At 42.1% G+C, this 27,909-nt stretch overlaps 1 protein-coding gene and 1 long non-coding RNA gene across 6 annotated transcripts in view; one reads left to right on the plus strand and one right to left on the minus strand.

Moving 5' to 3' along the window:
- The window catches only part of APP (amyloid beta precursor protein), a 301,616-nt gene that overhangs the window by 52,189 nt on the left and 221,518 nt on the right, over nt 1–27,909 (minus strand). For 2 of the 4 annotated variants that reach the window (XM_056559448.1, XM_056559447.1), the window contains exons 7-8: nt 18,011–18,178; nt 2,525–2,658 (exon numbers count right to left, since the gene is read on the minus strand). In XM_056559448.1, the coding sequence (XP_056415423.1) occupies nt 2,525–2,658; nt 18,011–18,178 (302 nt within the window). The remainder of the gene's footprint in view (nt 1–2,524; nt 2,659–18,010; nt 18,179–27,909) is intronic. The other 2 variants (XM_056559450.1, XM_056559449.1) reach the window with 1 other exon arrangement.
- Nucleotides 1,879–18,003, plus strand: LOC130357083 (uncharacterized). Of its 2 annotated transcripts, none has more exons than XR_008889102.1 (4): nt 1,879–2,083; nt 4,946–5,172; nt 5,373–5,435; nt 17,561–18,003. It is a non-coding gene; the product is annotated as an uncharacterized LOC130357083 (long non-coding RNA). The 2 variants fall into 2 exon arrangements; XR_008889101.1 differs by lacking the exon at nt 1,879–2,083 and adding an exon at nt 3,811–3,933.

Raw genomic sequence — 27,909 nt, forward strand, 5'->3', positions numbered from 1 at the left:
GGCGTTTGTCTTGCTACATGTGTTGTATCCGAGCACATCACTAAAGTAACTGATTTTACTGCACCGAACTCTGGACATCCATTTCTGCATTGTTGTATCGGGTCTGGAGATGCTACCGGCCAGTCCGAGCACCTGTGGGGGTATTGCGGGAAAGAGAGCTGTCTGCAGTGTTTGTTTGCTGCCACATGCTATAAGTGATGCTGCATCATGTGACAGTATCGCAGAAAAAAGTAAATAAATAATATTCCTTCAGATATAGATGGATAGAGAGACAGTTGGATAGAGTGTGGGTGCGCAGATAGATAAAGTGTGTAGATAGAATGATAGATAGAATGATAAATAGATATACAAAAGACAGGAAGAGATGAGAAAGAGACAGATATTAGATATGACTAATATGTGATATGAAATAAAAAAATATGAAATAGATAAAAAGATAGACATATGATAGATAAACCAACAGACAATAGATAGATATGAAATGGATAGATAGAGTATATATGATAATAGAAAGACACAGAACCAGCTCACCCTGCCCGGACAGATGGAGCACAGGATCCAGGTGCTGGACAACACCGGAGCAAGTAGAAAACGGAGATATGGAATCCAGCTCTTGGTGAAAATACAAATCCACGTTTATTAGATAAAGACAGACACAGGAACACAGGAAGTTGTGCGTTTCAAGCGCAAAACGCGCTCTTAGTCATACATGATGACTAAGAGCGCGTTTTGTGCTTGAAACGCGAAACTTCCTTTGTTCCTGTGTCTGTCTTTATCTAATAAACGTGGATTTGTATTTTCACCAAGAGCTGGATTCCATATCTCCATTTTCTAGTATATATGATAGATATGAGATGGATAGATACAGCATATATGACAGATATGAGATGGATAGATACAGCATATATGACAGATATGAGACGGATAGATACAGTATATATGATATGAGACGGATAGATACAGTATATATGATATGAGACGGATAGATACAGTATATATGATATGAGACGGATAGATACAGTATATATGATATGAGACGGATAGATACAGTATATATGATATGAGACGGATAGATACAGTATATATGATATGAGACGGATAGATACAGTATATATGATATGAGACGGATAGATACAGTATATATGATATGAGACGGATAGATACAGTATATATGATATGAGACGGATAGATACAGTATATATGATATGAGACGGATAGATACAGTATATATGATATGAGACGGATAGATACAGTATATATGATATGAGACGGATAGATACAGTATATATGATATGAGACGGATAGATACAGTATATATGATATGAGATGGATAGATACAGTATATATGATATGAGATGGATAGATACAGTATATATGATATGAGATGGATAGATACAGTATATATGATATGAGATGGATAGATACAGTATATATCATATGAGATGGATAGATACAGTATATATCATATGAGATGGATAGATACAGTATATATCATATGAGATGGATAGATACAGTATGTATGACAGATATGAGATGGATAGATACAGTATATATGATATGAGATGGATAGATACAGTATATATGACATATATGAGATGGATAGATACAGTATATATATGACAGATATGAGATGGATAGATACAGTATATATGATATGAGATGGATAGATACAGTATATATGACAGATATGAGATGGATAGATACAGTATATATGAGATAGATCATAGATAGATAGAAAGATAGTTAAAGGAAAGCCAGCTGTGGATGAGTATGCTCACAACGGGTGGGCGTCCCCACTGTACATGATGCACTGGTATATCCAGTTTTCAATGATATTATCCTCTGAACGTAACAGGAATTGACAGGTGGGTTTTGCCCATAAACAAGATGGCGACCCGAAACACACCTACCACAGTGCGCAGGCGCGGATACACACTGTGGAATGCCATGACAACATACTATGTCATTTCCGGTGCTGGACCGGAAACACTGTCTATCTTAGATGCAGCGACGACGAGTGCGTTCCACACAGAGCCTGCCGGCGACACGCATGCCGCGATCTCCTTCCTCCTGGGACATCGAGGTACTTGGGATTAATTAGACACATCTGCACTTATATTTATGCAATTTCTGTACAGTCTGATTTTTATGGTTTTGTACACGGATGCTATTTATTTACATTATGTAGGTTCCTTAATGATTTTTATGTGTATGTACCTGAACCACATGTGCAATCTTAACACTCACGATGACTGTATTTTTATGATATTTTGTTAGTTGAGGCATTGTAATTGTATACATCCTGTACACCATTTATACCTCGCACTTCCCACTATGTGTTGCTTGACAATGGCTGTGGGAGGCAGCCGAAACGTCTTGGTGAATAAAGCCAGACATTTGTCACCTGGACACTTGTGTGCCGCTATCTTTCTGGTTTAGATAGAAAGATAGATATGAGATAGATGGACAGATAGATAATTTGACAGTAAGACAGACATGACACTAGCGTTGGATGACTTCTTACCTCAGACATTCGCTCCCTGTGTTTCCCTTCCAGACGCTCTTTGGCTTTCTGGAATCGGTCATGTTCATTCTCATCATTGGGGTTTTCTAGATACTTGTCAACAGCGTCGGGGGTGCTTGCAGCAGTGGTAGGAACTAGAGGGTAGAAAGAATAAAGGGAAATATAGAAACAATTCAGTAGATTTACATATTAGAATAATACTTAAAATGACAAGACAATTGTAAACTGTGCACTGCCGGACAGGGTTAGAAGGTTTGCTGAAGCAGCTGATTAGAATCTCATCACAAGAAGGTTAATACAAAAATATATTTAAGAAAAAGGCAAGTTATAAAGGATGACACCACAGCATTTCCACCTTAAAACCAAAATCACATATGTTCTTATCATCCTCTCATATTATTCAGCCATTAACGATGACCCCCTCAGGCCCTTGAGATGACAAGACATTATTATTATTCTTTTATTATTATTTATATTCGCCATAAAATAATTTTGGATCATCCTTTCTTAGAATTCTGTATTGTGTTGTTCCTCCCTAGTCAAATCAAAGGTGGTCCCTACACACTAACACTGTCCCTTCGATGCTTACCAAGTCACAGTGTGTATGGACATGCCCCCAAGGGAATGGTTTCGCCCCATTGTCAACTTATTCATGAGAAGGAATAACAGAGCTCAGCTCCCGCTTCGCTATTTTACGCAGAATGCTATTTTTTTTTAAATTGAAATCACAATTGTTTCTAAGACTAAGAAGCCGATATTTATTGGTGATTTTGGTTTTTATGTCTGGAAATAATCACAGTTTTATCTGAGAAAAGTCATAGAACATCAAATATAGTTAGTAGTTTTAGTATCAGCGAGGGAGATTCATCAAGACCTGTGCAGAGGAAAAGCCGACCAGTTGCCCATAGCAACCAATCCGCTCGCTTCTTTCATTTTTCAGAGGCCTTTTCAAAAACGAAAGAAGCGATCTGATTGGTTGCTATGGGCAACTGGTCGACTTTTCCTCTGCAAAGGCCTTGATGAATCCCACCAGTGTTTTCAATAGGAGCATTTTTTTTTACTATCGAAAAGATAGATGGGTCCATGTGCCCCTGTATTGAAAATATAAGAGGTTGCCATTTTAAAGCTTGGCACTTGTCACATTGGGGAAGATTTATCAAAACTTGTCCAGAGGAAAACTTGCTGAGTTGCCCATAGCAACCAATCAGATTGCTTCTTTCATTTTTGAAAAGGCCTCTGAAAAATGAAAGAAGCGATCTGATTGGTTGCTATGGGCAACTCAGCAGCTTTTCCTCTGGACAGGATTTGAGAAATCTCCCTCATGATTCCCACAGAGAAAGCCATGTGACCGAAACCGTGACATCACTATTGCCAGACATGACATCACCGACACATACATAGCAGAAAAAGTCTGAAAACTATTTTGTTTTTGACTCACCCTGTAGATGTGACAAAAGTGTAACAAATGTCGACTTCCAGGCTGTATATTCCTTAACGCTTATTTTTATATACATATATATTGCATATTATGTTGTATCGCACACACATCTACGGCGCAGCACGCAGACTACAACAACCACTCCCCTGATTCCTATTCATAATGTAACACACACATCTAAGTTGTAGTCATCTGAAAGAATAGAAATAAAATCCTTGATCTTTAGACCCCAAGGTCTCCAAAGTGTGAACCTCCAGCTGTTGCAAAACTACAACGCCCAGCATGCCCGGACAGCCGTTGGCAGTCCGGACATGCTGGGAGTTGTAGTTTTGCAACAGTTGGAGATCCACAGTTTGGAGACCACTGCTCTAGACCATTGGCAGGTCACTCTAGTGTCAACCTGTGCTTGGCGCAGTTGTCTCCAAAGTGTGGCTCTCCAGCTGTTGCAAAACTACAACTCCCAGCATGCATGGACAGCCAACGGCTTACCTACTTCTCATGTCTGGGCATGCTGGGAGTTGTAGTTTTGCAACAGTTGGAGATCCACACTTTGGAGACCACTGCTCTAGACCATTGGCAGGTCCCTCTAGTGTCAACCTGTGCTTGGAGCAGTGGTCTCTAAACTGTGGACCTTCAGCTGTTGCAAAACTACAACTCCCAGCATGCCCGGACATGAGGAGGAGGTAAGCAGTTGGCTGTCCATGCATGCTGGGAGTTGTAGTTTTGCAACAGCTGGAGAGCCACACTTTGGAGACCACTGCTCTAGACCATTGGCAGGTCACTCTAGTGTCAACCTGTGTTGGAGCAGTGGTCTCCAAACTGTGGACCTTCAGTTGTTGCAAAACTACAACTCCCTGCATGCCCGGACAGCCAACGGCTTACCTCCTCCTCATACCGGCCATGAATTATAAAAGGTTTGAATGATTATGTGCAATAATCCTAGATATGGAAAATAGCGCAGCCCCTTTAATTTATCCCCGTAGGAAAGCTGCGCCAAAGGTGTCTGGAAGCAGTTCGTCTCCACAGAATGACCCCGTTCGTTCAAGGAGAGACAATCTAAACCCGTCTACGGCCAGCACAATCTCCTTGTTTACCTTATAACATCAGTACGGGGACGCATTATGTCAACTAAAACATACAGGATCCCATCTACGTGCCCATTGATGTATTATGTATTCCGTGAAGCCATCTCAACTGGAGGAAATAATTGGTAATACTGGGAGTTGTGTTCTTATTCCGGAACACCGCAGGTCAACGGAAAGTAAAACACGAAATCCCTTATGTAACACTTCTGATTAGGTCTGAGATTCCCTCTGACTGGAACAGAATAATATTTGCTGTTGTGCTGTTCTTTTTCCCTTTGATGTTTATGCTGTTGCTGAAACACTCCGCTACATCCGTCGCCCACAGCTAATGAACGTTCCGCCGGAGCGCAGAACGCAACTACAATTAGCCGTCCCCCATCGGCCGCAGGTACCGTACCTAAATTTTCATTATGCATCCTAGTGAATTCCTAATTTTTGTATTCGTGCGATGGAATGGCAGAGATACCTGTAATGGCTGTCCATCAGACACATCAGAAATATGTGATCGCTCTTGTTGACGGACTTTTTTTTAGGTAGCGCTACCTATGGAGTTGGTTTATCCAAATGTCATAAGCTTGACCTAAATACTGTAAAACCAGGTCTGCGGACATGTGCGTCTCACTCTAAAGATACGACCCAATGGAGAATACCTGAGAGTCTTTTTTGGACATGTGGTCAAGCTAGAAAACCACGCGAAGTGAAGAGACGACCACCAAATGCAGGTTCACCTATGGGATGGGAGAGGTTGGCTTATGAGACATAAAGGAGTAGTCCAGGCCTGGTGCAAGGATTTTTGCAACCCTAGGCGAAGCTAATTTTGCCGCCCTTTGACCCCCACCCATTGGCTTCTCCCGATGTATGGAGGCACACGCGATGTCAGGATGTTGGATGGACCTGACCTTAGTGATCGCCCCTGTCTGCATCGGAGGTGGCGCTGCGCTCTTCCCAGCAGGCTGAAAAATGCAGATTATTATAGTATGGATGCGGTGGGGGTAAAGTGGCGGGGTTTTGCTTGATCGGAAGATGCCTCGGATGAGCGGGTGCTTTGGATGCTGGCTGACTTTATTGCAGCAGGTAGAGCAGTGCCCCCATCAGAACAGCACTCTAGGTGGCTGCCTATTTTGCCTATAGGTAGAGCCGGCCCTGGAGTATTCTCAATTCCCAAAGATATCCCCTACGCATGAGATAGGGGATAAGTGAGGGTCCAACAACTGGGAACCCTGCCGATCCAAAAAATGCAGGAAAATTGTGGACCAAGGGGCCAGGACAATGCTGGGAAGCCCCTCAGAGAATGAAAAATTCATGGAATAATCTGCTGTAGAAATCACAGTCGTATTTTTTTAAGTTTGTATGCTGTGGATTCGTTGCAGTTTAAGACCAGGACTAACCCCTATTGATATATGATCTGCTTCCTGGCTGCCCGACATGGTTTTTGTGCCTAAGGTATCACGGCACTTTTTTTTTCTTTATGGGGATTTCAAGATCAAGGTTGCAAAAGGTCATAACTTCGGGGCAGATTCCCCATCTTTTGCTTGGAATTGATGCATATTTTGCATTTTAGTTTTTTACTTTTTGCCTTGATTTTCCCAACATTATGGAGAAAATGAAAGTGTTTTACCACAATTATGCAAATTATATCCTTTTTATCATTCATGATTTTGGAGAAAAGCTGTAAAAATGTGTGAAAAATACAGTAAAATTCAAACACAGCTGAAACTTAAAATTTTCATAAAACACCTACATTGCGATTATAGGTTAAATCCCTTTCACTTCATGGCAATACTTTGATAAGAAAAAAAACACACACTTTGAATAAATAAAAAAAAAATAAAAAATAAAAAAATAAAAACTACATGTGTTATGAATGATTCAACCCACCTTTGAGTCTAATTAATTCACCTTGGTGATCTCCAGCACCAGAAGCCTGAATAGATGACCAGGTGCAGTGATCAAACACCACAACCAAAGCCAGAGAATTCATGGGAAATGCAGGCAGCAATGTTAAGTCATGTCAGTATTGGATCTGCACCTAATATGGAGCCTCTCTCATGCTTGCCTCGTCAGCTAATACAGATATGTGCAATGCATACACAAGAACCTCGACATTATTGTCCAATGATTGCCTATGTTGCACTATATAAGCAAAATAAGGATTTTCTTTAAGAAAAGTTTCATAATTCTCCCCCATTGTCAAGAAAATACCTAGGTTACATATGTGTCATAGCCGACAGCAATAACTTCACCGGTGACAAGGCTATATTTATTAGTCACCGATTAGATCAAATTCTTTTTTTTAGGAATATGACTCAGAATTTTGACTAATCTGACGACCACAATGTGAAATTTGTCAGATATGTTCAAGCATTTCAATAAAATGCTTAGAAGGAGGTATCTGAAAGGAGGTTTTTAATCTGACCCCTTATTATCCCCCCTCCGTCATAGGGAGCCGACATGTATACAGTGTTATTATTGAGCCCAATATATACAGCAAAAATTAGACTGAATTTTATGCTGTCTATACAAGATTATATATATATATATATATATATATATATATATATATATATATATATCACACAGAAAAGAAAACGTCCGGCACTCGGGAAGATGCAGATAAAACTTGTCAATGGCTTTATTCACACGCTTAGGCAGGACACAATCTGACGCGTTTCGCACGCTCAGGTGCTTAGTCGTAGATAGACATGCACTCAATAATGCGGGTTAAAATACACATGAGTTTGGTCACATGACCACATGAATCTTGATTAAAAACAGTTGGTTACAAAACATGGCATTGGGAATCATGATCACATTTGATCGTTCAGAGAGAGTTCATACAAGGATGCAAGTAATGCGGCTTTAAGTTTCAAACATTTAAATTTCAATCTCGAAAAAACTAGTTTATCAATACTATCGAAATTCGTATTAATTTGGAGGTACATATTTACCGAAATAAACAGTTTGAACTGTACCTGCACATCAAGATCCGAAATATTTATATATAGATCAATAACCGCATAATGTGCATTTCACCGTGTGAACATCCCCCTATAATTTGCGACAATTCAAATTTTATTGTATGTGCACAAGAAACGAAGAGTGCATATTGGACCAGGAACTAAACATGCGTGATTAATAATAAATTATATACATCAACTATATTCTCTTATTCATTTTATGCACACGTTAACATTAAATCCAATCTTTTGTTTAACCCTTGCGGGAATCTTGTTCCCAAGAGGAACATCCAATGTGCCTCTCTATTGTATAATTTCTTTCTAAGATCGCCTCCCCTAGGTCCTAAGGTGACTTTTTCTACCCCCAATACTCGTAAATGGGTGGTGTCCCCTGAATGGGACTCCCTAAAGTGACGTGACAGCATAGACATGCTTGTCAGACTACTTTTAGCATCCGTAATATGTTTCCTAAACCTCACTTTTAGTGAATTGCCCGAGCATCCTACATATTGCAAATTACAAGCAATACATGTTGCTACATATATAATGGATTTGGTGTTACAATTGATATACTGGTGTATATTGTATGTCCTATTTGTTGTGCAAGAGGTTACGGTATTTGAATTTACCATGTGTGTGCATGTGATGCATCTAGTGTGACCACATTTGCGATTACCTATATTCCTCAACCAGTCCCGGTCCTTTACACTTTCCTTTTGACTGGTAAACAGACTAGGTGAGACTCTGGTTCCAATAGTGGGGCCTCTCCTGGACACAATAGAAATACCCTCTGATAATAAGTCTCTTAATATTGGATCTGTTTCTAATACCGGAATATATCTATTTATTATTTTTTTAATCTGTCCAAATTGAGTACTGTATGAAGTCACGAAAAATGGTGGTCTGTCTTTATTCGGATTTATATTTTCATTTTGGGTTGTGTTTTCGGCTAATTTGTCTCCAACCTTATATGAGTCCCTTCTATTTTGATGCCTACTGGAATAGGATACTAGTTCCTCACGCCCCCGTCCTTCTATTCTTATTTCTGCTTTTTTTAGTATTTTTTCGCTATAACCCCTTTGCTCCAATCTGGTGCGAAGTTCCTCTGCTGCAATTTTAAATTGTTTCTCACTAGAGCAGTTACGTTTTATTCTACATAATTCACCATAGGGAATATTATCCAGGACATGTCGTGGATGGCAGGAGGAGGCCAATAAAATAGAGTTAGAGGCTGTATCTTTTCTATAGGGGCGAATTTCTATACCATCATTCCCACTAATCAGCGAAATGTCCAAAAAATTAATTGTATTTTTATCGAAATGTGAGGTGAACCCCAAATTTAAGTTGTTGTTCCCAATATACCCCTATAGAAAAGATACAGCCTCTAACTCTATTTTATTGGCCTCCTCCTGCCATCCACGACATGTCCTGGATAATATTCCCTATGGTGAATTATGTAGAATAAAACGTAACTGCTCTAGTGAGAAACAATTTAAAATTGCAGCAGAGGAACTTCGCACCAGATTGGAGCAAAGGGGTTATAGCGAAAAAATACTAAAAAAAGCAGAAATAAGAATAGAAGGACGGGGGCGTGAGGAACTAGTATCCTATTCCAGTAGGCATCAAAATAGAAGGGACTCATATAAGGTTGGAGACAAATTAGCCGAAAACACAACCCAAAATGAAAATATAAATCCGAATAAAGACAGACCACCATTTTTCGTGACTTCATACAGTACTCAATTTGGATAGATTAAAAAAATAATAAATAGATATATTCCGGTATTAGAAACAGATCCAATATTAAGAGACTTATTATCAGAAGGTATTTCTATTGTGTCCAGGAGAGGCCCCACTATTGGAACCAGAGTCTCACCTAGTCTGTTTACCAGTCAAAAGGAAAGTGTAAAGGACCGGGACTGGTTGAGGAATATAGGTAATCGCAAATGTGGTCACACTAGATGCATCACATGCACACACATGGTAAATTCAAATACCGTAACCTCTTGCACAACAAATAGGACATACAATATACACCAGTATATCAATTGTAACACCAAATCCGTTATATATGTAGCAACATGTATTGCTTGTAATTTGCAATATGTAGGATGCTCGGGCAATTCACTAAAAGTGAGGTTTAGGAAACATATTACGGATGCTAAAAGTAGTCTGACAAGCATGTCTATGCTGTCATGTCACTTTAGGGAGTCCCATTCAGGGGACACCACCCATTTACGAGTATTGGGGGTAGAAAAAGTCACCTTAGGACCTAGGGGAGGCGATCTTAGAAAGAAATTATACAATAGAGAGGCACATTGGATGTTCCTCTTGGGAACAAGATTCCCGCAAGGGTTAAACAAAAGATTGGATTTAATGTTAACGTGTGCATAAAATGAATAAGAGAATATAGTTGATGTATATAATTTATTATTAATCACGCATGTTTAGTTCCTGGTCCAATATGCACTCTTCGTTTCTTGTGCACATACAATAAAATTTGAATTGTCGCAAATTATAGGGGGATGTTCACACGGTGAAATGCACATTATGCGGTTATTGATCTATATATAAATATTTCGGATCTTGATGTGCAGGTACAGTTCAAACTGTTTATTTCGGTAAATATGTACCTCCAAATTAATACGAATTTCGATAGTATTGATAAACTAGTTTTTTCGAGATTGAAATTTAAATGTTTGAAACTTAAAGCCGCATTACTTGCATCCTTGTATGAACTCTCTCTGAACGATCAAATGTGATCATGATTCCCAATGCCATGTTTTGTAACCAACTGTTTTTAATCAAGATTCATGTGGTCATGTGACCAAACTCATGTGTATTTTAACCCGCATTATTGAGTGCATGTCTATCTACGACTAAGCACCTGAGCGTGCGAAACGCGTCAGATTGTGTCCTGCCTAAGCGTGTGAATAAAGCCATTGACAAGTTTTATCTGCATCTTCCCGAGTGCCGGACGTTTTCTTTTCTGTGTGATTTCTACTAAGCCGGGGGCGGTACCGGTGTCCGTGGCACGAGACAGTGCTGTAGACGCGAGAGTGGTGAGCAGCCTGACCTTATCTGCATATATATATATATATATATATATATATATATATAAAATGTATATATATTAAAACACATTAAAAGCAGAGAATTATGGACCTAAAATGGATCGCTGGAGATCATAGCGTGTGCGTTCACACCATGCTTCTGCTTAACATACACGTTTTTAGGGGAAAAAAGTATACGCTAACAGATACTGCTGAATGCGATCTGTGTCCCATTAAAGGGGTACTCCGCTGCTCAGCGTTTGGAACAAACTGTTCCGAACGCTGGAGCCGAGAGTTCGTGACGTCATAGCCCCCGCCCCCTCAATGCAAGTCTATGGGAGGGGGCGTGACGGCCGTCACGCCCCCTCCCATAGACTTGCATTGAGGGGGCGGGGGCTATGACGTCACGAACTCTCGGCTCCAGCGTTCGGAACAGTTTGTTCCAAACGCTGAGCAGCGGAGTACCCCTTTAAAGGGGCATTACGGCTTTATACATCTCCCCCCTATCCCATAGACATTTATGCAGGTGGCGTGGCGTCAGGTCACGTCCTGGCCTCAGAGGCAGCAGTGGTCACAGAATGTGGGGGGACCCCTGTGATCATACAGCTTATCCCCTTGTCCTTTTGATAGGGGATAAGATGTATAAAGCCGGAATATCCCGTTAACTTACATCAAAAATAAAAAATGACTGTAACCCCTTTTTTTTGTTTTTTTTCGCCATACACAATAGCTGCTGACTACATCCTTGCTGGCTGTAAGGTATCCATTTTTTCTAGCCGTACACAAATGAAAAGGGCGAAGCGGAGACTAAAATGCAGTGTGAACCCACCCTTTAGTTTCCATTTGCTTCAGAAAACAAAGATTTACCATGCCTGCCGCACCAGAATTTTCATAGCAAATGCGCCAGAACTGTGGCTGAGATGCATTTATTATTATGCATTTTGTTCCGAAAGGAACATTAAAATGCGCATAGGCGTGGGCTGTCAGGAATGGAGCGTGGCTTTAGTGGAAAAGAGTGGATTCTCAGGCCTGGATATGCCAAGGCTGGTGAGAACGATGGAGGAGCTGTTGACTCTTGCATTAAATGGAAGTGAACCCCAAAATTTTTTAGGAAGGTCTTAGCATGACAAATATTGTACAAAATCATAAAAACAACAAATAAACAATAACAGGTTTCGGGGGTTAACTCCTTCCTCAGAAACTGTCCTGATGGCTGATCAGAAAGGGGCATGCTATGGGCCGAAAGAGAACGTGGTCAAAGTTGAAAAGCCATACATTGCTCAGTGAGGTTTCTTTCCATGCAGAGGCATGTCCCTCTCTTCTCCTCACTGTGATAACTCCTCCCCCACTCTGCTCTGACTCACAGAGTGCCGGGAGCAAGCACAACAGCTCTGGACCTGCCTGCAGCCCTGTCAGTCACTTATGGTGTCCATGACGTGTCAATGACCACCGGACACTGCAGGACTGGTATGTGTCCAAGGAGGCAGGGGGGCCCCTAGTGGCCAGTACTAAATACTGAAAAATTTCTAATGAAAGCAATTGCAAAACATTGTTTTTGCATGCTTTTTAACATATCAAAAGTTATTGTATCTGACAGTGCCCATTTAAAATTAGACAGTTTGGGCGGGTTCACACAAGCGTAATTCAGATGCCTTTCTGCATCCATATTATGGTCACAAGCCTTGACACGGACAGACCCACAGTCAGGCTGGAGCTGTAAACTCCCTCAATGTCTATGCAAGAACTGACTGGTGGTGTCTGCAAGTAGAAGTATGTGAAGGAAAAATCCTCTTCTATTTCTTCATTGTCTGGCAGCTGGCACCGGTCTGGGAGTCGTTTTTGATGGTTCGCTTTGGACTTCTTAGTCCAAGGAAAGGAAGTGCAGCAAAAATACTGTTTTAGCATGACAGTGGCCCCATGCATAAAGTGGTTGCCCACCACGAATGGTTCCAACCGTGAATGGGAATGCAGATAATGATCCTGAGCTTATCACTTAAAGGGGTACTCCGCCCCTAGACAACTTATCCCCTATCCAAAGGATAGGGGATAAGATGTCAGATCGCCGGGGTCCTGCTGCTGGGGACCCCGGGGATCGCCGCTGCAGCACCCCGCTATCATTACTGCGCAGAGCGAGATCGCTGTGCACGTAATGACTGGCAATACAGGGGCCGGAGCATTGTTACGTCACGGCTCCGCCCCCATCAATACAAGTCTATGGGAGGGGGCGTGGCGGTCGTCACGCCCCCTGCCATAGACTTGCATTAAGGGGACGGGCCGTGATGTCATGAGGGGCAGAGCCATGACGTCACGCTGCTCCGTCCCCTGTATCGCCCGTCATTACGCACAGAGCGAACTCGCTCTGTGCAGTAATGATGGCGGGGTGCCGCAGCGGCGATCCCCGGGGTCCCCAGCAGCGGGACCGCGGCGATCTGACATCTTATCCCCTATCCTTTGGATAGGGGATAAGATGCCAGGGGCGGAGTACCCCTTTAATATTCTGATGCAGTGTTTCCCAACCAGTGTGCCTCCAGCTGTTGCGAAACTACAACCCCTAGCATGCCTGGACAGCCGAAGGCTGTTGCAGTTTGACTCCAAGTCAATGACACTTCTGTGAAATCACACTGTCCACTCAGGAAGGAACACTGATTGACAATCAATTTCACATGCTGTTGTGCAAATGGAACAGACAACAGGTGGAAATTATAGGAAATTAGCAAGACACCCCCAATAAAGGAGTAGTTCTGCAGGTGGTGACTACAGACCACTTCTCAGCTCCTATGCTTTCTGGCTGATGTTTTGGTCACTTTTGAATGCTGGCAGTGCTTTCACTCTAGTGGTAGCATGAGACGGAGTCTACAGCCCACACAAGTGGCTCAGCAGGTGCCACAGCAGGCACATCAATGCTAGCTGTGGCAAGAAGGTTTGCTGTGTCTGTCAGCGTAGTCTCCAGACCATGGAGGCACTACCAGGAGACAGGCCAGTACATCAGGAGATGTGGAGGAGGCCGTAGGAGGGCAACAACAAAGCAGCAGGACCGCTACCTCCGCCTTTGTGCAAGAAGGAGCAGGAGGAGCACGAGGAGCACTGCCAGAGCCCTGCAAAATGACCTCCAGCAGGCCACAAATGTGCATGTGTCCACTCATACGGTCAGAAACAGACTCCATGAGGATGGTATGAGGGCCCGACGTCCACAGGTGGGGATTGTGCTTACAGCCCAACACCGTGCAGGACGTTTGGCGTTTGAGAACACCAAAATTGGTAAATTCGCCACTGGCGCCCTGTGCTTTTCACAGATGAAACCAGGTTCACACTGAGCACATGTGACAGACCTGAGAGAATCTGGAGACACCGTGGAGAACGTTCTGCTGCCTGCAACATCATCTAGCATGACCAGTTTGGTGGTGGGTCAGTAATGGTGCGGGGGTGGCATTTCTTTGGAGGGGCCGCACAGCCCTCCATGTGCTTGCCAGAGGTAGCCTGACTGTCATTAGGTACCGAGATGAGATCCTCAGACCCCTTGTGAGACCATATGCTGGTGCGGTTGGCCCTGGGTTCCTCCTAATGCAAGACAATGCTAGACCTCATGTGGCTGGAGTGTGTCAGCAGTTCCTGCAAGAGGAAGGCATTGATGCTATGGACTGGCCCGCCCGTTCCCCAGGCCTGAATCCGATTGAGCACATCTGGGACATCATGTCTCGCTCCATCCACCAACGCCACGTTGGTCCACAGACTGTCCAGGAGCCACCTCATCAAGAGCATGCCCAGGCATTCTAGGGAGGTCTTACGGGCACGTGGAGGCCACACACACTACTGAACCTCATTGTGACTTGTTTTAAGGACATTACATAAAGTTGGATCAGCCTGTAGTGGGGTTTTCACTTTGATTTTGAGTGTGACTCCATATCCAGACCTCCATGGGTTGATAAATTTGATTTCCATTGATAATTTTTGTGTGATTTTGTTATCAGTACATTCAACTATGTAAAGACGAAAGTATTTCATAAGATTAGTTCATTCATTCAGATCTAGGATGTGTTATCTTAGTGTTCCCTTTTTTTGAGCAGTGTAGTATGGTAGACATGGGCATAGCCTCAGTACTAAATCTAAAATAGTAGATAGATTCATAGTAAAAGTATCCATGTAGAACATGATGGCTGCAAATCAACCTTAGTCGGTAAATTTAGAAAAAAAAAAGTAATCGAATGTTATTGAATAAATTACGCATTCACGTCACGCACCTCATTTCACATAATCTGCACATTCCTTTGAATCATGTCTGAATGTAAAATTTATCTTGCCCGATTTCAGAAAGCCTGTATTAAAAGGTTAAACTCATGCATGCTTAAGTACAGCAATATAGAGTCTAATGATAGATGCTTACCATTCATTACCGCAGAAAGACTATGTGCAGAATGAACAGTAAAATGCAGGTTAATATTCTATTCGGAAAAATGTCGAAATGCATCTGTATCTGTCTCGTATCTGTCTAGAACCACTGTTTGTCCTCAGGCTCTCTCTTATCTCCTGATAATGAGCACTCTCTTTGGCTACTGCTCATTCTCTCTCTATTTACAATATTCTTACGCTCTCTTTTAAAACAATGGCGCCTCTCACTCTGCTCCTACCAGTCTCCCTTACTCTCCAACTACTGCTCTCTACCTAACTCTCCAGATACCACTCATTCATGCATTTATACCCACTATTCTCTCCCTTATCTCTCCACCTACCACCATTGCCCACCTCTTAAAAGGGTACTCAGGTGGAAAACCTTTTTGTTTTTAATCAAATGATACCAGAAAGTTAAACAGATTTGTAAATTACTTCTATTAAAAAAATCTTAAACCTTCCAGTACCATGTCAGGGACTGTCCAGAGCAGTAGCAAAACCCCATAGCAAACCTATACTGCTCTGGACAGTTCCTGACATGGACAGAGGTGTCACCAGAGAGCACTGTGGTCAGACAGAAAATAAATTAAAAAAGAAAAGAACTTCCTGTGAAGCATACAGCAGCTCATAAGTACTGGAGGGATTAAGATTTTTAAATAGAAATGATTTACAAATCTATGTAATTTTCTGGCACCAGTAGATTTAAGACTTTTTTCCCACCAGAGTACCCTTTTAATGCTCTCCATCTACTGCTCCTTACCTAGCACTCTTCCATGTACTTTGCTTTCAACCTACTACAATGCACCCACTCTTGCCTTTCACCTATGGTTCTCCATTTACTGCTCCCTAACTAGCTTTCTGCTACCACTCCACCACGCTCTCTGCTCTCCCCCTTCTGCTATCCTTTAAATGCTCTCCACCAAGTTCTTCATCTACCACTATGTTGCTCTTCACCTTTTTTTTCCCCATCTACTGCCCACTTACACTCTAACTACTGCTCTCTACCTAACTCTCCACTTACCACTCACTCATGCATTTTTAACCACTGTTCTCTTCCTTTTATATTTTCACAAACCACCATTGCTCACCTCTTAATCTCTCCATTTACAGCTATATACCGTGTACTCTTCCAACCACCTCTGCTCTTCATCTACTACTCTGCACCCAGATCTCTATCACTCTTGCTGGCCTCCTTCTGCATTTCATTTGCTTTTCTCTCTACCCATATTATTGCTCTCAGCCTACTGGCATCTATTCAATACTCTCAACCAAGTTCTTAGTCTACAACTCTGTTTCTCTCCATCTTTTCCATCTACTGCTCACTCTTACACTTCAACTACTGCTCTCTCTTTAGCTCCCTGCTCACCACTCTGTTGCTCTTAACCTACTGCTATCCATCACTTCTGCTCGCCATCTACTGCTCTCTATCTACTATTCATTCTTGCACTCCAACTACTGCTCTCTACCTAACTCTCCGCCTACCACTGTTTGTCATTTTTGGTCTACTGCTCTGTATTTACCATTCATTCTTGCTTTCTATTGCTGATCCTATAACTCTTTGTCTACAACTCTATTCCTCTTGTTGCTCTTCATCAACTTCCATCTACCACTGACTCTTCCTCTGCACCTCTCACTCCTCTTTGCCCCCACTACCACTCCAGCCATCATTCACCTTCACTCTCCATTTACTGATCTCTTCCAACCATTCTCCAGTGCTTTTCCTCTACTGCTTTCTCCCTTTGAGGTTCCTCTTCACCTTCCTGGGTGTACCAAGTTTATCACTCACAACCTCATTATATGACCTCTTGAAGAAAAGATGATACATTTTGGGACACAAACCGTCGGGTTTACCTGCACAGTTGTTAGTGAAGTCTGGCAATGCAAATGTTTTTTTTCCAATCCTCTTCTAATAATAACCTCAGACTAAATAGTAGGTTTAGTGCACTCTTCAGAGAGAGAATTCTTAATGGCAGCTCAGCAAGCTGTGAGCTTTGATTGGGATATAAATGATTAATACCTGCTAAACCCAGGGAAATGTTAAAAGTATAGGTGACAGCTCCAGAAATTACGAGCGCTCTCTAATCTATGTTCTATTATTCTTACAAATTTTTTCCCAGAGAACAGAAGCAACCTGGCTCCATCCACTTAAAATATGAAGTTCATCGTTGCATTCATCACCTTAATTACCTTACTAAGTGTGTCCTCATAAATTTCCCCCCGCAAACTCATCCACGGGAACAATAATTATCTTACAGCAGACAAACTACTAAAAAATGTTTATGGAAAAAAGAAGTCCCAAAGGCAGAAGAAGTGTTAGCGCCTCAAAGTGCACAGCTGATGTGTTAGTCAAACACACAAAGCAGACCCGACATTTATCATGCTTCCTTCGAATGGAGTTAATAAAGGTGAAAAAAAAAAAACACAAAAAAACCAAAAGTGACAAAAGCCGTTAACATCAAGAGCTGGAAAGGTTAGTTACGGGCCCATTGTGGTCCATCAGGATGCAGCAGGTTAAAGGAAGCAGAGCCTGTGGCGATAGGTGCCACAAGTTGGGAAGGTCCACTTACTGACGTTGCCACAGACTGCCATGCAGTATTCCTCCGAATCAAAGTTGTTCCGCTTCCCGCCGCAGCCTCCGTAAATGAACGGTACGCATTTCCTTTCAGTGACATCATAGAACCAGCGGGTGATCATGGCTCGACAAGGACCGGTCTCAGCTTGCTCAGAGCACACCTCTATTTATAAGACGTGGAGGAACTATGTTTAGTATGAGAACAAAATGGTCTACAAGAAAAATATATTTCTACAGTAGTATGCTGTGAGGAGTTTGTTTACGGTGGGACCACCTAGCTATCTCCGGGCTACATCCGCAACTCAACAGCTTAGAGAAGATATCCACCTGGATATGTACATGCATCATACATCATGGTTCTGTGGTTCATGGACTGACATTAGACAAAAGAAAATCCCCATAAAGTCATTATTGCAATAAATATGTTATAGATTTTGTTTCCCATTTTACAACGTGAGCAAACATTTTTTAGAAAATTTGGTTAAAAAAGGCAAGTATAAGCTAATAAGAAAACATAGAGGAAAAACTCAACATTTCATATTCTTCTCTTGAAATGTAGATGCCAAGGGGTCATTCAGGCTTAAAGGGGTACACTGCCCCTAGACATCTTATCCCCATCCAAAGGATGGGGATAAGATGTCTGATCGGGGGGGTCCTGCCGCTGAGTACCCCCGCGATCTCCGTGTTGCAGCATCGGGTTTAGCGCCTGAGGCTTGTGACGTCACAGCCACGCCCCTTCAATGCAAGTCTATGGGAGGGCGGTGACTTGCATTGAGGGGTCGTGGCCGTGACGTCATGAGCCTCCGCCCCGCATTGCCAGTCATCCGTCACGGAGCGAACTTTGCTCCATGCACCAGATGTCTGGAGTGCTGCAGCCAAGATCACGGGGGTCCCCAGCGGCGAGACCCCCGCATTCAGACATCTTATCCCCTATCCTTTGTATAGGGGATAAACTCTCTAGGGGCGGAGTATCCCTTTAATGCCTATCGAGTGTGAATGGCCACTTGGCATCTAAACGTCAGGAGCAGAATATGTCATGTGGAGTTTTTCCTGTACATTTTCTGTCCATTGGCTCCCACTTCTTGCCTTGATGGAGTTAACACCATGACGAGTGAAGTGAATGTTCATATAAATGTGTTAATAGGTATCAGATTGGTGGTAACTACCAAGATAAACCTCACTGATCACTAGATAGAGCCAGGAGAAGCACACAGCTGAGAGCTTCACTTTGTGGCTCGCTGCTTTCCCTATCTTGTTGCAGGAGTCGTTCTCCATAGACCTATTATAGGACACAATTTCTACAAAAGAGATGGTAGATAGGGGAGCCATGAAATGAATCGGTCAGCCATGCTACTCTCTCAGCTTTAGCTAGAAATTGGTGGAGGTCTGAACACCCGGACTCCAACTGATCAAACATTTTGACATGTCTGTGACAGTAACACCGTAAACAAAAACTGAGCATACATTGTCAGTCGATCACATCAATTTCAGTGGAACCAGATGACCATCTGATGTGTATGGTGGCCACAAGACTATCCCAAAAGCAGATTTCAAGGGAGAGAATGATTGAGAATGTTGGATTTAATTTGCATAATCCTTTTCTTTTCAGTGGTTTTCTCTCCTCCCTACTTTTGGCCAACAGCTTACGTGTAAGGCCAAGCTTTACTTGAGAGTGGATGCTCCCCCCTTTTTATACCCACACCTCATTTGGTCACAGACTTCTCAAGACCCAAGATTACAGGGCTTAAAGGGTAGTCCACTGGCGCTGCGGGGGTTAGCCAATCCCCTCGTGACATCGCGACCACACCCCCTTTAATGCAAGTCTATGGGAGGGGTGTGATGGCCATCAAGCCCCCTCCCATAGACTTACATTGAGGGTGTGTGGCCATGAAGTCACGAGGGGCGTGGCTGACCCCCACAGCACAAAAAACAATGTTGGGAATATTTAGCACCAAACGCTGGCCAGTAGACTACCTCTTTAAATGTTTATTTCAATGCAGCAGATGAATGGAAAAGTGAGATGGACATAAAATGCCAAAGATTACTCTTCTAGGGACACATTGCATATAGCCAAACCTTGCTTCCCTACAAAATGGCTGCAGTAAACCTTAGCACTGAAGATTAACCCTTATTTACTTAGTCCTGGAGAAGTATGTCAATATAGGCATAAAATCCGTCTCCCACCACTGTCTCTTGGAAGATTTTCCATCACTATAGAAAAAATTCTAAACGAGACCTGTGACTACATAACAATGGATTTAATATGCACAACTGTGTCCTCGGATACATCAGTTTTCCGCGCGCTATAAAGATCTGCACGCAGCTGTGTTACAGCACTGCCAATTAACGTCACGTATCCAGCCCACAAAAGACAATTTGCTTTATAGGGGGAAGATGGCAGCACATTATTACAATGCACTAAAAAGAGCGATTTACATTTGCAATTATCAGAACAAACTGCTGGCTCTGAAACCTTCCCTCGAAAATGCCTCCTCCGGCACTTGAAGAAAAAGAACGGGTACAGTAGCATTTCCTCTGTGCTAAACTGGGAAGGACAAAAACCTAGGACCCCATCATTTGCCCCTTCAGCGAAATAGATCTATTATTGAAATGGCCACAGTGGACAGGTAATACACTGATCAGTCACGTGACCTACAGGGATGACCTTCTGTTCTACAAGGTGACCTGTTCAATAATCCAAACCGGTATGAATACATCTAGTCTGCACACATTACAGAGGAGACATAGGATTCTTAGATTTGACCATAAATGTTGTCGTGATAATGAGGATCATGGGATGACTTTTCACTAATGTTAATTGGGGACTTACTCCGTACCTGTCATTTCAGGTGACTTTTCAGGATAAGCTGCCCTGTGTGTGTGTACATAAGAAGCAGTAATATTTCTGGCCATTATATACCTTGTATATGGTATTTTCAGCAGATTTCTGCTCTGCAGGCTTCATCTATAATTTGCAGTTCTCACAGAGCTGGTGAGCAGAGCTCCCATCTTCCTAGACTTGTCTTACATATTATTTGATCTCCTGTCATGTGACTAGTGTAATGAATAAGAGATGACCAATTAGTTATATCTGCTGATCTGCTAATCTCTTCAATGTTTACTTCTGCTCCACCTTGCATTGGTGGATTATTAATAATGACAGTGCACTAACATTACAAACAGCGGATTGGCAGGGGTGGTGGGAGGCAGACCCCTGATGATTTAATGTTGCTGGTCTGTCCTGATGGAAAGCCATCAATGTTGTGAAGGCTGGATAACCCCAATATGCTTCACTGAATAACTTCCTAAACAATTCATTTACAATTAATGGGATCACATCACTGAAAATGTGACTGGGGAGAGAGGTGGATTAGCAAGCCGGTAGGGAAGTGGTTAAAGGGGTATTCCCCCCATAAACATCTTATCCCCTATCCAAAGGATAAGATGTCTGATCACGGGGGTCCTGCCGCCGGGACACCCCGGGATCTCCGTGCAGCACCCAGCATTCTGAACAGTATGTTTAGAACGCTGTGTTTCCGCTGCGGGAGACGTGATGTCACGACACGCCCCCTCCCATAGACATGAATGGAGGGGGAATGGTGTGACATCACGTCTCCTGCTGCGGAAACACAGCATTCTATACTTTGGATAGGGGATAAGGTGTCTATTGGTGGAGTACCCCTTTAGCCACTTCCCATACCCAGTCACATTTTCTGATTTTTTAAAGCATTGCAGATTTGAACACTATAAAACGACTTCACATTTGGTTATTTATTTTGGTTATTTGCACCATTTCTTTAAGTACATTTTTTGGGGGATATCAGGGGAACCGTAAAAAATAAAATGGAATTAAGCATGTTTTCTTTGTTTTATTTATTAATTAATTTTTTTAAGGAAAAAGTGACACTAAATCAATGTTTTAAGTTGTGTCCCCTTCACATAACTAAATAGAGGTGTATATAGGGGAAAGGGTTCGAGTAGTGGTTGGTGCTTCTTGAAATTTTCTGATATCTATATATATCTATATATATATATATATATATATATATATATATATACATACACACACACAATATACTATATATATATATATACATACACACACACACACAATATACTATATATATACATACACACACACACACAATATACTATATATATATATATATATATATATATATATATATATATATATACACAGTGATCCCTCAACTTACAATGGCCTCAACATACAATAGTTTCAACATATAATGGTCTTTTCTGGACCATTGTAACTTGAAACCAGAATCAACTTCCAATGCTATGGAATCTGCGAAACATGTCAATGGCTGGAAGAACCGACCAATCAGAATGGACATTTTACTGGTAAAACCCCTGTATTCCTAAAGTGCATGCACTGACTGGTGTCTGGTAGCGCCCCCTACAGTACAGGGAGGTATTACATGTTCTGTAGTCTTTACCTCTGTCAGGGTTAGCTGCTCCTTTGGACACCAGGTGAGGGAGACTCCATTTGCATGTTCTGTACAGGACCCTGAAGAAGCGCCTGTCCTCTACATAGACCAGTGTTTCCCAAAGAGGGTGTCTCCAGCTGTTGCAAAACTATAACTCCCAGCATGCCCGGACAGCCGAAGGCTGTCCGGGCATGCTGGGAGTTGTAGTTTTGAAATGACTGGAGGCACCCTGGTTGGGAAACACTGACATAGACAGTGATTACAGCTCCCAGCAGATCTTTCTTACTTTTATATGTAAGGATTTGCTTTATCTATATTAGTTATATACTTATTTTTCTTTAATCCTCACTTTTTCCTTTTTTGGATGACATTTTGGGGCTTCAGAACCAATTACCAGATTTCCATAGAGTTATGGTCTCAACATACAATGGTTTCAACATACAATGGTCGTCCTGGAACCGATTCATGTTGTAATTTGAGGGACTACTGTATATATATATGTATATATATATATGTATGTATATATATTATTTTTTTTATTATTGCTGATTTCCCCTGTAACTGTGTCTGACATAGAGGCCCCAGCTATAGAGGAATTACAGCCCCTGACATTGTCTGCAGAGCTGATCCGAGTCTTGTGAGATCCAGTAGCTCCTGCAGATCCCCCTGCATCAGTGATCACATGATCGCCTAGGCAGGAGGCAGTATTGTTTCCTGATGAGGGCCTCAAATTGATTAAAATAACAAATAAGCAGGTCGGCACCCCGGTATTCTTCTTGGAGTAGATGTCATGTGACCGATGCAGCTAAACAGCAGCCTCAGCAGTCATGGTCTGTACACTGGGCATAACCGCTTGGTGATGGGAGCCATGATGCCCAGAGTATAGCTTGTGACTGCTGAGGCTGCGGCAGAAACATGACGATTGCTCCAAAGGGAAGGCCGGGATGGAGACCAAAACCTGAAAGGTGCACCAGCATGAGATTGGAGAGGTGAGTAACTGTCAATTTGTTATTTTAATGCATTACGATTATTTTTATTATTATTATTATTATTTTTTTTTTATCTAAAACCTTGATAACACCATTAGAGATGAGCGAACTTACAGTAAATTCGATTCGTCACAAACTTCTCGGCTCGGCAGTTGATGACTTTTCCTGCATAAATGAGTTCAGCTTTCAGGTGCTCCGGTGGGCTGGAAAAGGTGGATACAGTCGTAGGAGACTCTTTCCTAGGAATGTATCCACCTTTTCCAGCCCACCGGAGCACCTGAAGGCTGAACTAATTTACGCAGGATAAGTCATCAACTGCCGAGCCGAGAAGTTCGTGACGAATCGAATTTACTGTAAGTTCGCTCATCTCTAATCACCATTAAAAAATCAACCAACAACACATTCTAGAAAACAAACCTGGCGTGCAATGACTACGTCTCATGACCGTTACTTGTTATACACTTTACTAATGTTACAATAATAGCCCTAAATGGTGAATTATATGTATATAATAGACTAAGGGTAAGAAGAAACTAAATTATTCCTCACCAAATCAGTTCGATAAATCAGGAAATATGAATCTCTTTACAAAAAGTAACAATAATTCACACCGAGATCCATGAAATAACCATCAAAAGGGATGAAATGCATTAGCAAAGCATAAATGCCGCAGAATTACTACAATCCAACAATGAATAAATCTCTAGCAAGATAAAGATAAAAAAATAAAATAAAATAAGAATAAAATAGCAGTCATAAACTTTAATTGTTCATAAAACTCCTATCAAATATGATGCTTCTTGTAAAACTGAAATCATCAAAAAGCTAAATAAATGGAATAGACTTTTCTCTATATTTATTTATTTATTTTTAGTTCCCTGGGCACCGCTTCTTAAAAGAGTTTTGGGTCTGTGTTCACATCTGTTCCTTTGCAGATTCCTTAAAGGGGTACTCTGGTGGAAAACTTTTTATTTTATTTTTTTTCAAATCAACTGATGCCAGAAAGTTAGACAGATTTGTAAATTACTTCTATTAAAAAATCTTAATCCTACCAGTACTTATTAGCAGCTGTATACTACAGAGGAAAATTCTTTTCTTATTGGATTTATTTTCTGTCGCGGCCACAGTGCTCTCTGCTGACACCTCTGTCCATGTCAGGAACTGTCCAGAGGAGGAGAAAATCCCCAAAGTAAACATATGCTGCTCTGGACAGTTCCTAAAATGTACAGAGGCACACCGTGGTCTTGACAGAAAAGAAATTCCAAAAGAAAATAATTTCCTCTGTAGTATACAGCCGCTAATACACTGCTCAAAAAAAATAAAGGGAACACTTAAACAACACAATGTAACTCCAAGTCAATGACACTTCTGTGAAATCCCACTGTCCACTCAGGAAGAAACACTGATTGACAATCAATTTCACATGATGTTGTGCAAATGGAGCAGACAACAGGTGGAAATTATAGGCAATTAGCAAGACACCCCCAATAAAGGAGTGGTTCTGCAGGTGGTGACCACAGACCACTTCTCAGTTCCTATGATTCCTGGCTGATGTTTTGGTCACTTTTGAATGCTGGCGGTGCTTTCACTCTAGCAGTAGCATGAGACGGAGTCTACAACCCTCACAAGTGGCTCAGGTAGTGCAGCTCATCCAGGATGGTACATCAATGCGAGCTGTGGCAAGAAGGGTTGCTGTGTCTGTCAGCGTAGTGTCCAGAGCATGGAGGCGCTACCAGGAGACAGGCCAGTACATCAGGAGATGTGGAGGAGGCCGTAGGGGGGGCAACAACCCAGCAGCAGGACCACTGCCTCCACCTTTGGGCAAGGTGGAGCACGAGGAGCACTGCCAGAGCCCTGCAAAATGACCTCCAGCAGGCCACAAATGTGCATGTGTCCACTCAAACTGTCAGAAACAGACTCCATGAGGGTGGTATGAAGGCCCGATGTCCACAGGTGGGGGTTGTGCTTACAGCCCAACACTGTGCAGGACGTTTGGCACTTGCCACAGAACACTAACATTGGCAAATTCGTCACTGGCGCCCTGTGCTCTTCACAGATGAAAGTAGGTTCACACTGAGCACGTGACAGACATGACAGAGTCTGGAGACGCCATGGAGAACGTTCTGCTGCCTGCAACATCCTCCAGCATGACCAGTTTGTCAGTGGGTCAGTAATGGTGTGGGGTGGACAATGCTAGATCTCATGTGGCTGGAGTGTGTCAGTAGTTCCTGCAAAAGGAAGGCATTGACGCTATGGATTTGCCTGCCCGTTCCCCAGACCTGTATCTGACTGAGCACATCTGGGACATCATGTCTCGCTCCATCCACCAATGCCACCTTGCACCACAGACTGCCCAGGAGTTGGCGGATGCTTTAGTCCACCTCATCAGGAGCATGCCCAGGCGTTGTAGGGAGGTCATACGGGCACGTGGAAGCCGCACACACTACTGAGCCTCATTGTGACTTGTTTTAAGGACATTACATAAAGCTGGATCAGCCTGTAGTGCGGTTTTCCACTTTGATTTTGAGTGTGACTCCATATCCAGACCTCCATGGGTTGATAAATTTGATTTCCATTGATAATTTTTGTGTGATTTTGTTGTCAGCACATTCAACTATGTAAAGACGAAATTATTTCATAAGATTAGTTCATTCATTCAGATCTAGGATGTGTTATTTTAGTGTTTTCTTTATTTTTTTGAGCTGTGTAAGTACTGGATTAAGGATTAAGAATTTTGAATAGAAGTCATTTACAAATCTGTTTAACTTTCTGCCACCAGTTGAAAAGTTTTCCACCGGAGTACCCCTTTAAGCAGAGCTATTGCATTTTATTAAATGAAGGCACCTCAATGGTTGTTGGGTATAAGATCATTGTCAGCGTCGAACATAAGATTTTGGGTTATTCTTAGGACCCATTTACACTATGGAATTTCGCTTTGAAATTTACAGTGCAGCAGCCTCCCATTGTTTTTAATGCAATACTGCAGCACCGTGCAAAGAGCAGAATTTTTGCAGCGGAAATTCCGGCCTCTGCCAAAAGAATGAACAGGAAAGGCCTGCCAGCAATTTTTTTGGGTGGATAATCTGTAGTGTGAATGGGCCCTTACAGATGGACACATCAGTGGAAGCCTACAAGCCCCGTTATAAGTCAACGAAGGCCATCAGGTGCCGCCGTCGTCCATTGTGTTATGGATCCGAAATAAAGCTGTGGTTTCCATTAAAGGGGTACTCTGGTGGTAAGACATCTTATCCCCTATCTAAAGGATAGGGGATAAGATGCCTGATCACGGGGGTCCCGCCACTGCGGACTCCCCTGATCTTGCACACAGCACCCCGCTAAAATCAGTCCCCGGAGCATGTTCGCTCCGGGACTGATTACTGGAGACCACTGGTCTATAATATGGCTGAAAATCCCAACCGCGGGTCTAATGACCCGAACTGAGATAATCTCAGGCATCTATGATGGTTTCGGTTCAGGTCAATAGACTTGTGGCTGTAATAAGGACACAACAACATGGCCATATTATTCACCTCTGCAACTGGTCCTAGTCCCATTTACCAATAGACTGGCCAAACTCACCTTCCACCCACAATTCTAGATACAAAACAAGACAAAAATATACTACACAGTTATAAGAAACATTAGAAAAAGGTAATCTATGCAATTGTTGACGTCAATTTGCATAACCTTGGTCATATAGTTCTTCCTCCTGCTTAAAGGAGCATTGGGTAAAAAAAAAAATATATATACCGGTATATATATATTTTATATACATACAATATACATATATATAAAAAATTTATGGCGCCATAAAGTTAAACAGATTTGTGGATTTTTTCTATTTAAGAATAATGCAAGCTTTCCAGTACTTATCAACTGCTGTATGCTCAAGAGGAAGTTGTGTAGTTCGGCGTACTCCCGTGGAAAACTTTTTTTTTTTTTTTTTTTAAATCAACTGGTGCCAGAAAGTTAAAGAGATTTGTAAATCACTTCTATTAAAAATTTTTAATCCTTCCAGTACTTTTTAGGGGCTGTATACTAAAGAGAAATCCAAAAAAGAAATGCATTTCCTCTGATGTCATGACCACAGTGCTCTCTGCTGACCTCTGCTGTCCATTTTAGGAACTGTCCAGAGCAGCATATGTTTGCTATGGGGATTTTCTTCTGCTCTGGACAGTTCCTAAAATGGACAGCAGAGGTCAGCAGAGAGCACTGTGGTCATGACATCAGAGGAAATGCATTTCTTTTTTGGATTTCTCTTTAGTATACAGCCCCTAAAAAGTACTGGAAGGATTAAGATTTTTGAATAGAAGTGATTTACAAATCTCTTTAACTTTCTGGCACCAGTTGATTTAAAAAATTTTTTTTTTACACGGGAGTACCCCTTTAAAGTCTGACACCTCTGTCCATGTCAGGAACTGTCCAGAGTAGGAGCAAATCCTCATCACAACCTC

This window comes from Hyla sarda, chromosome 2, assembly GCF_029499605.1.
Source record: "Hyla sarda isolate aHylSar1 chromosome 2, aHylSar1.hap1, whole genome shotgun sequence".
NCBI lineage: Eukaryota > Metazoa > Chordata > Amphibia > Anura > Hylidae > Hyla > Hyla sarda.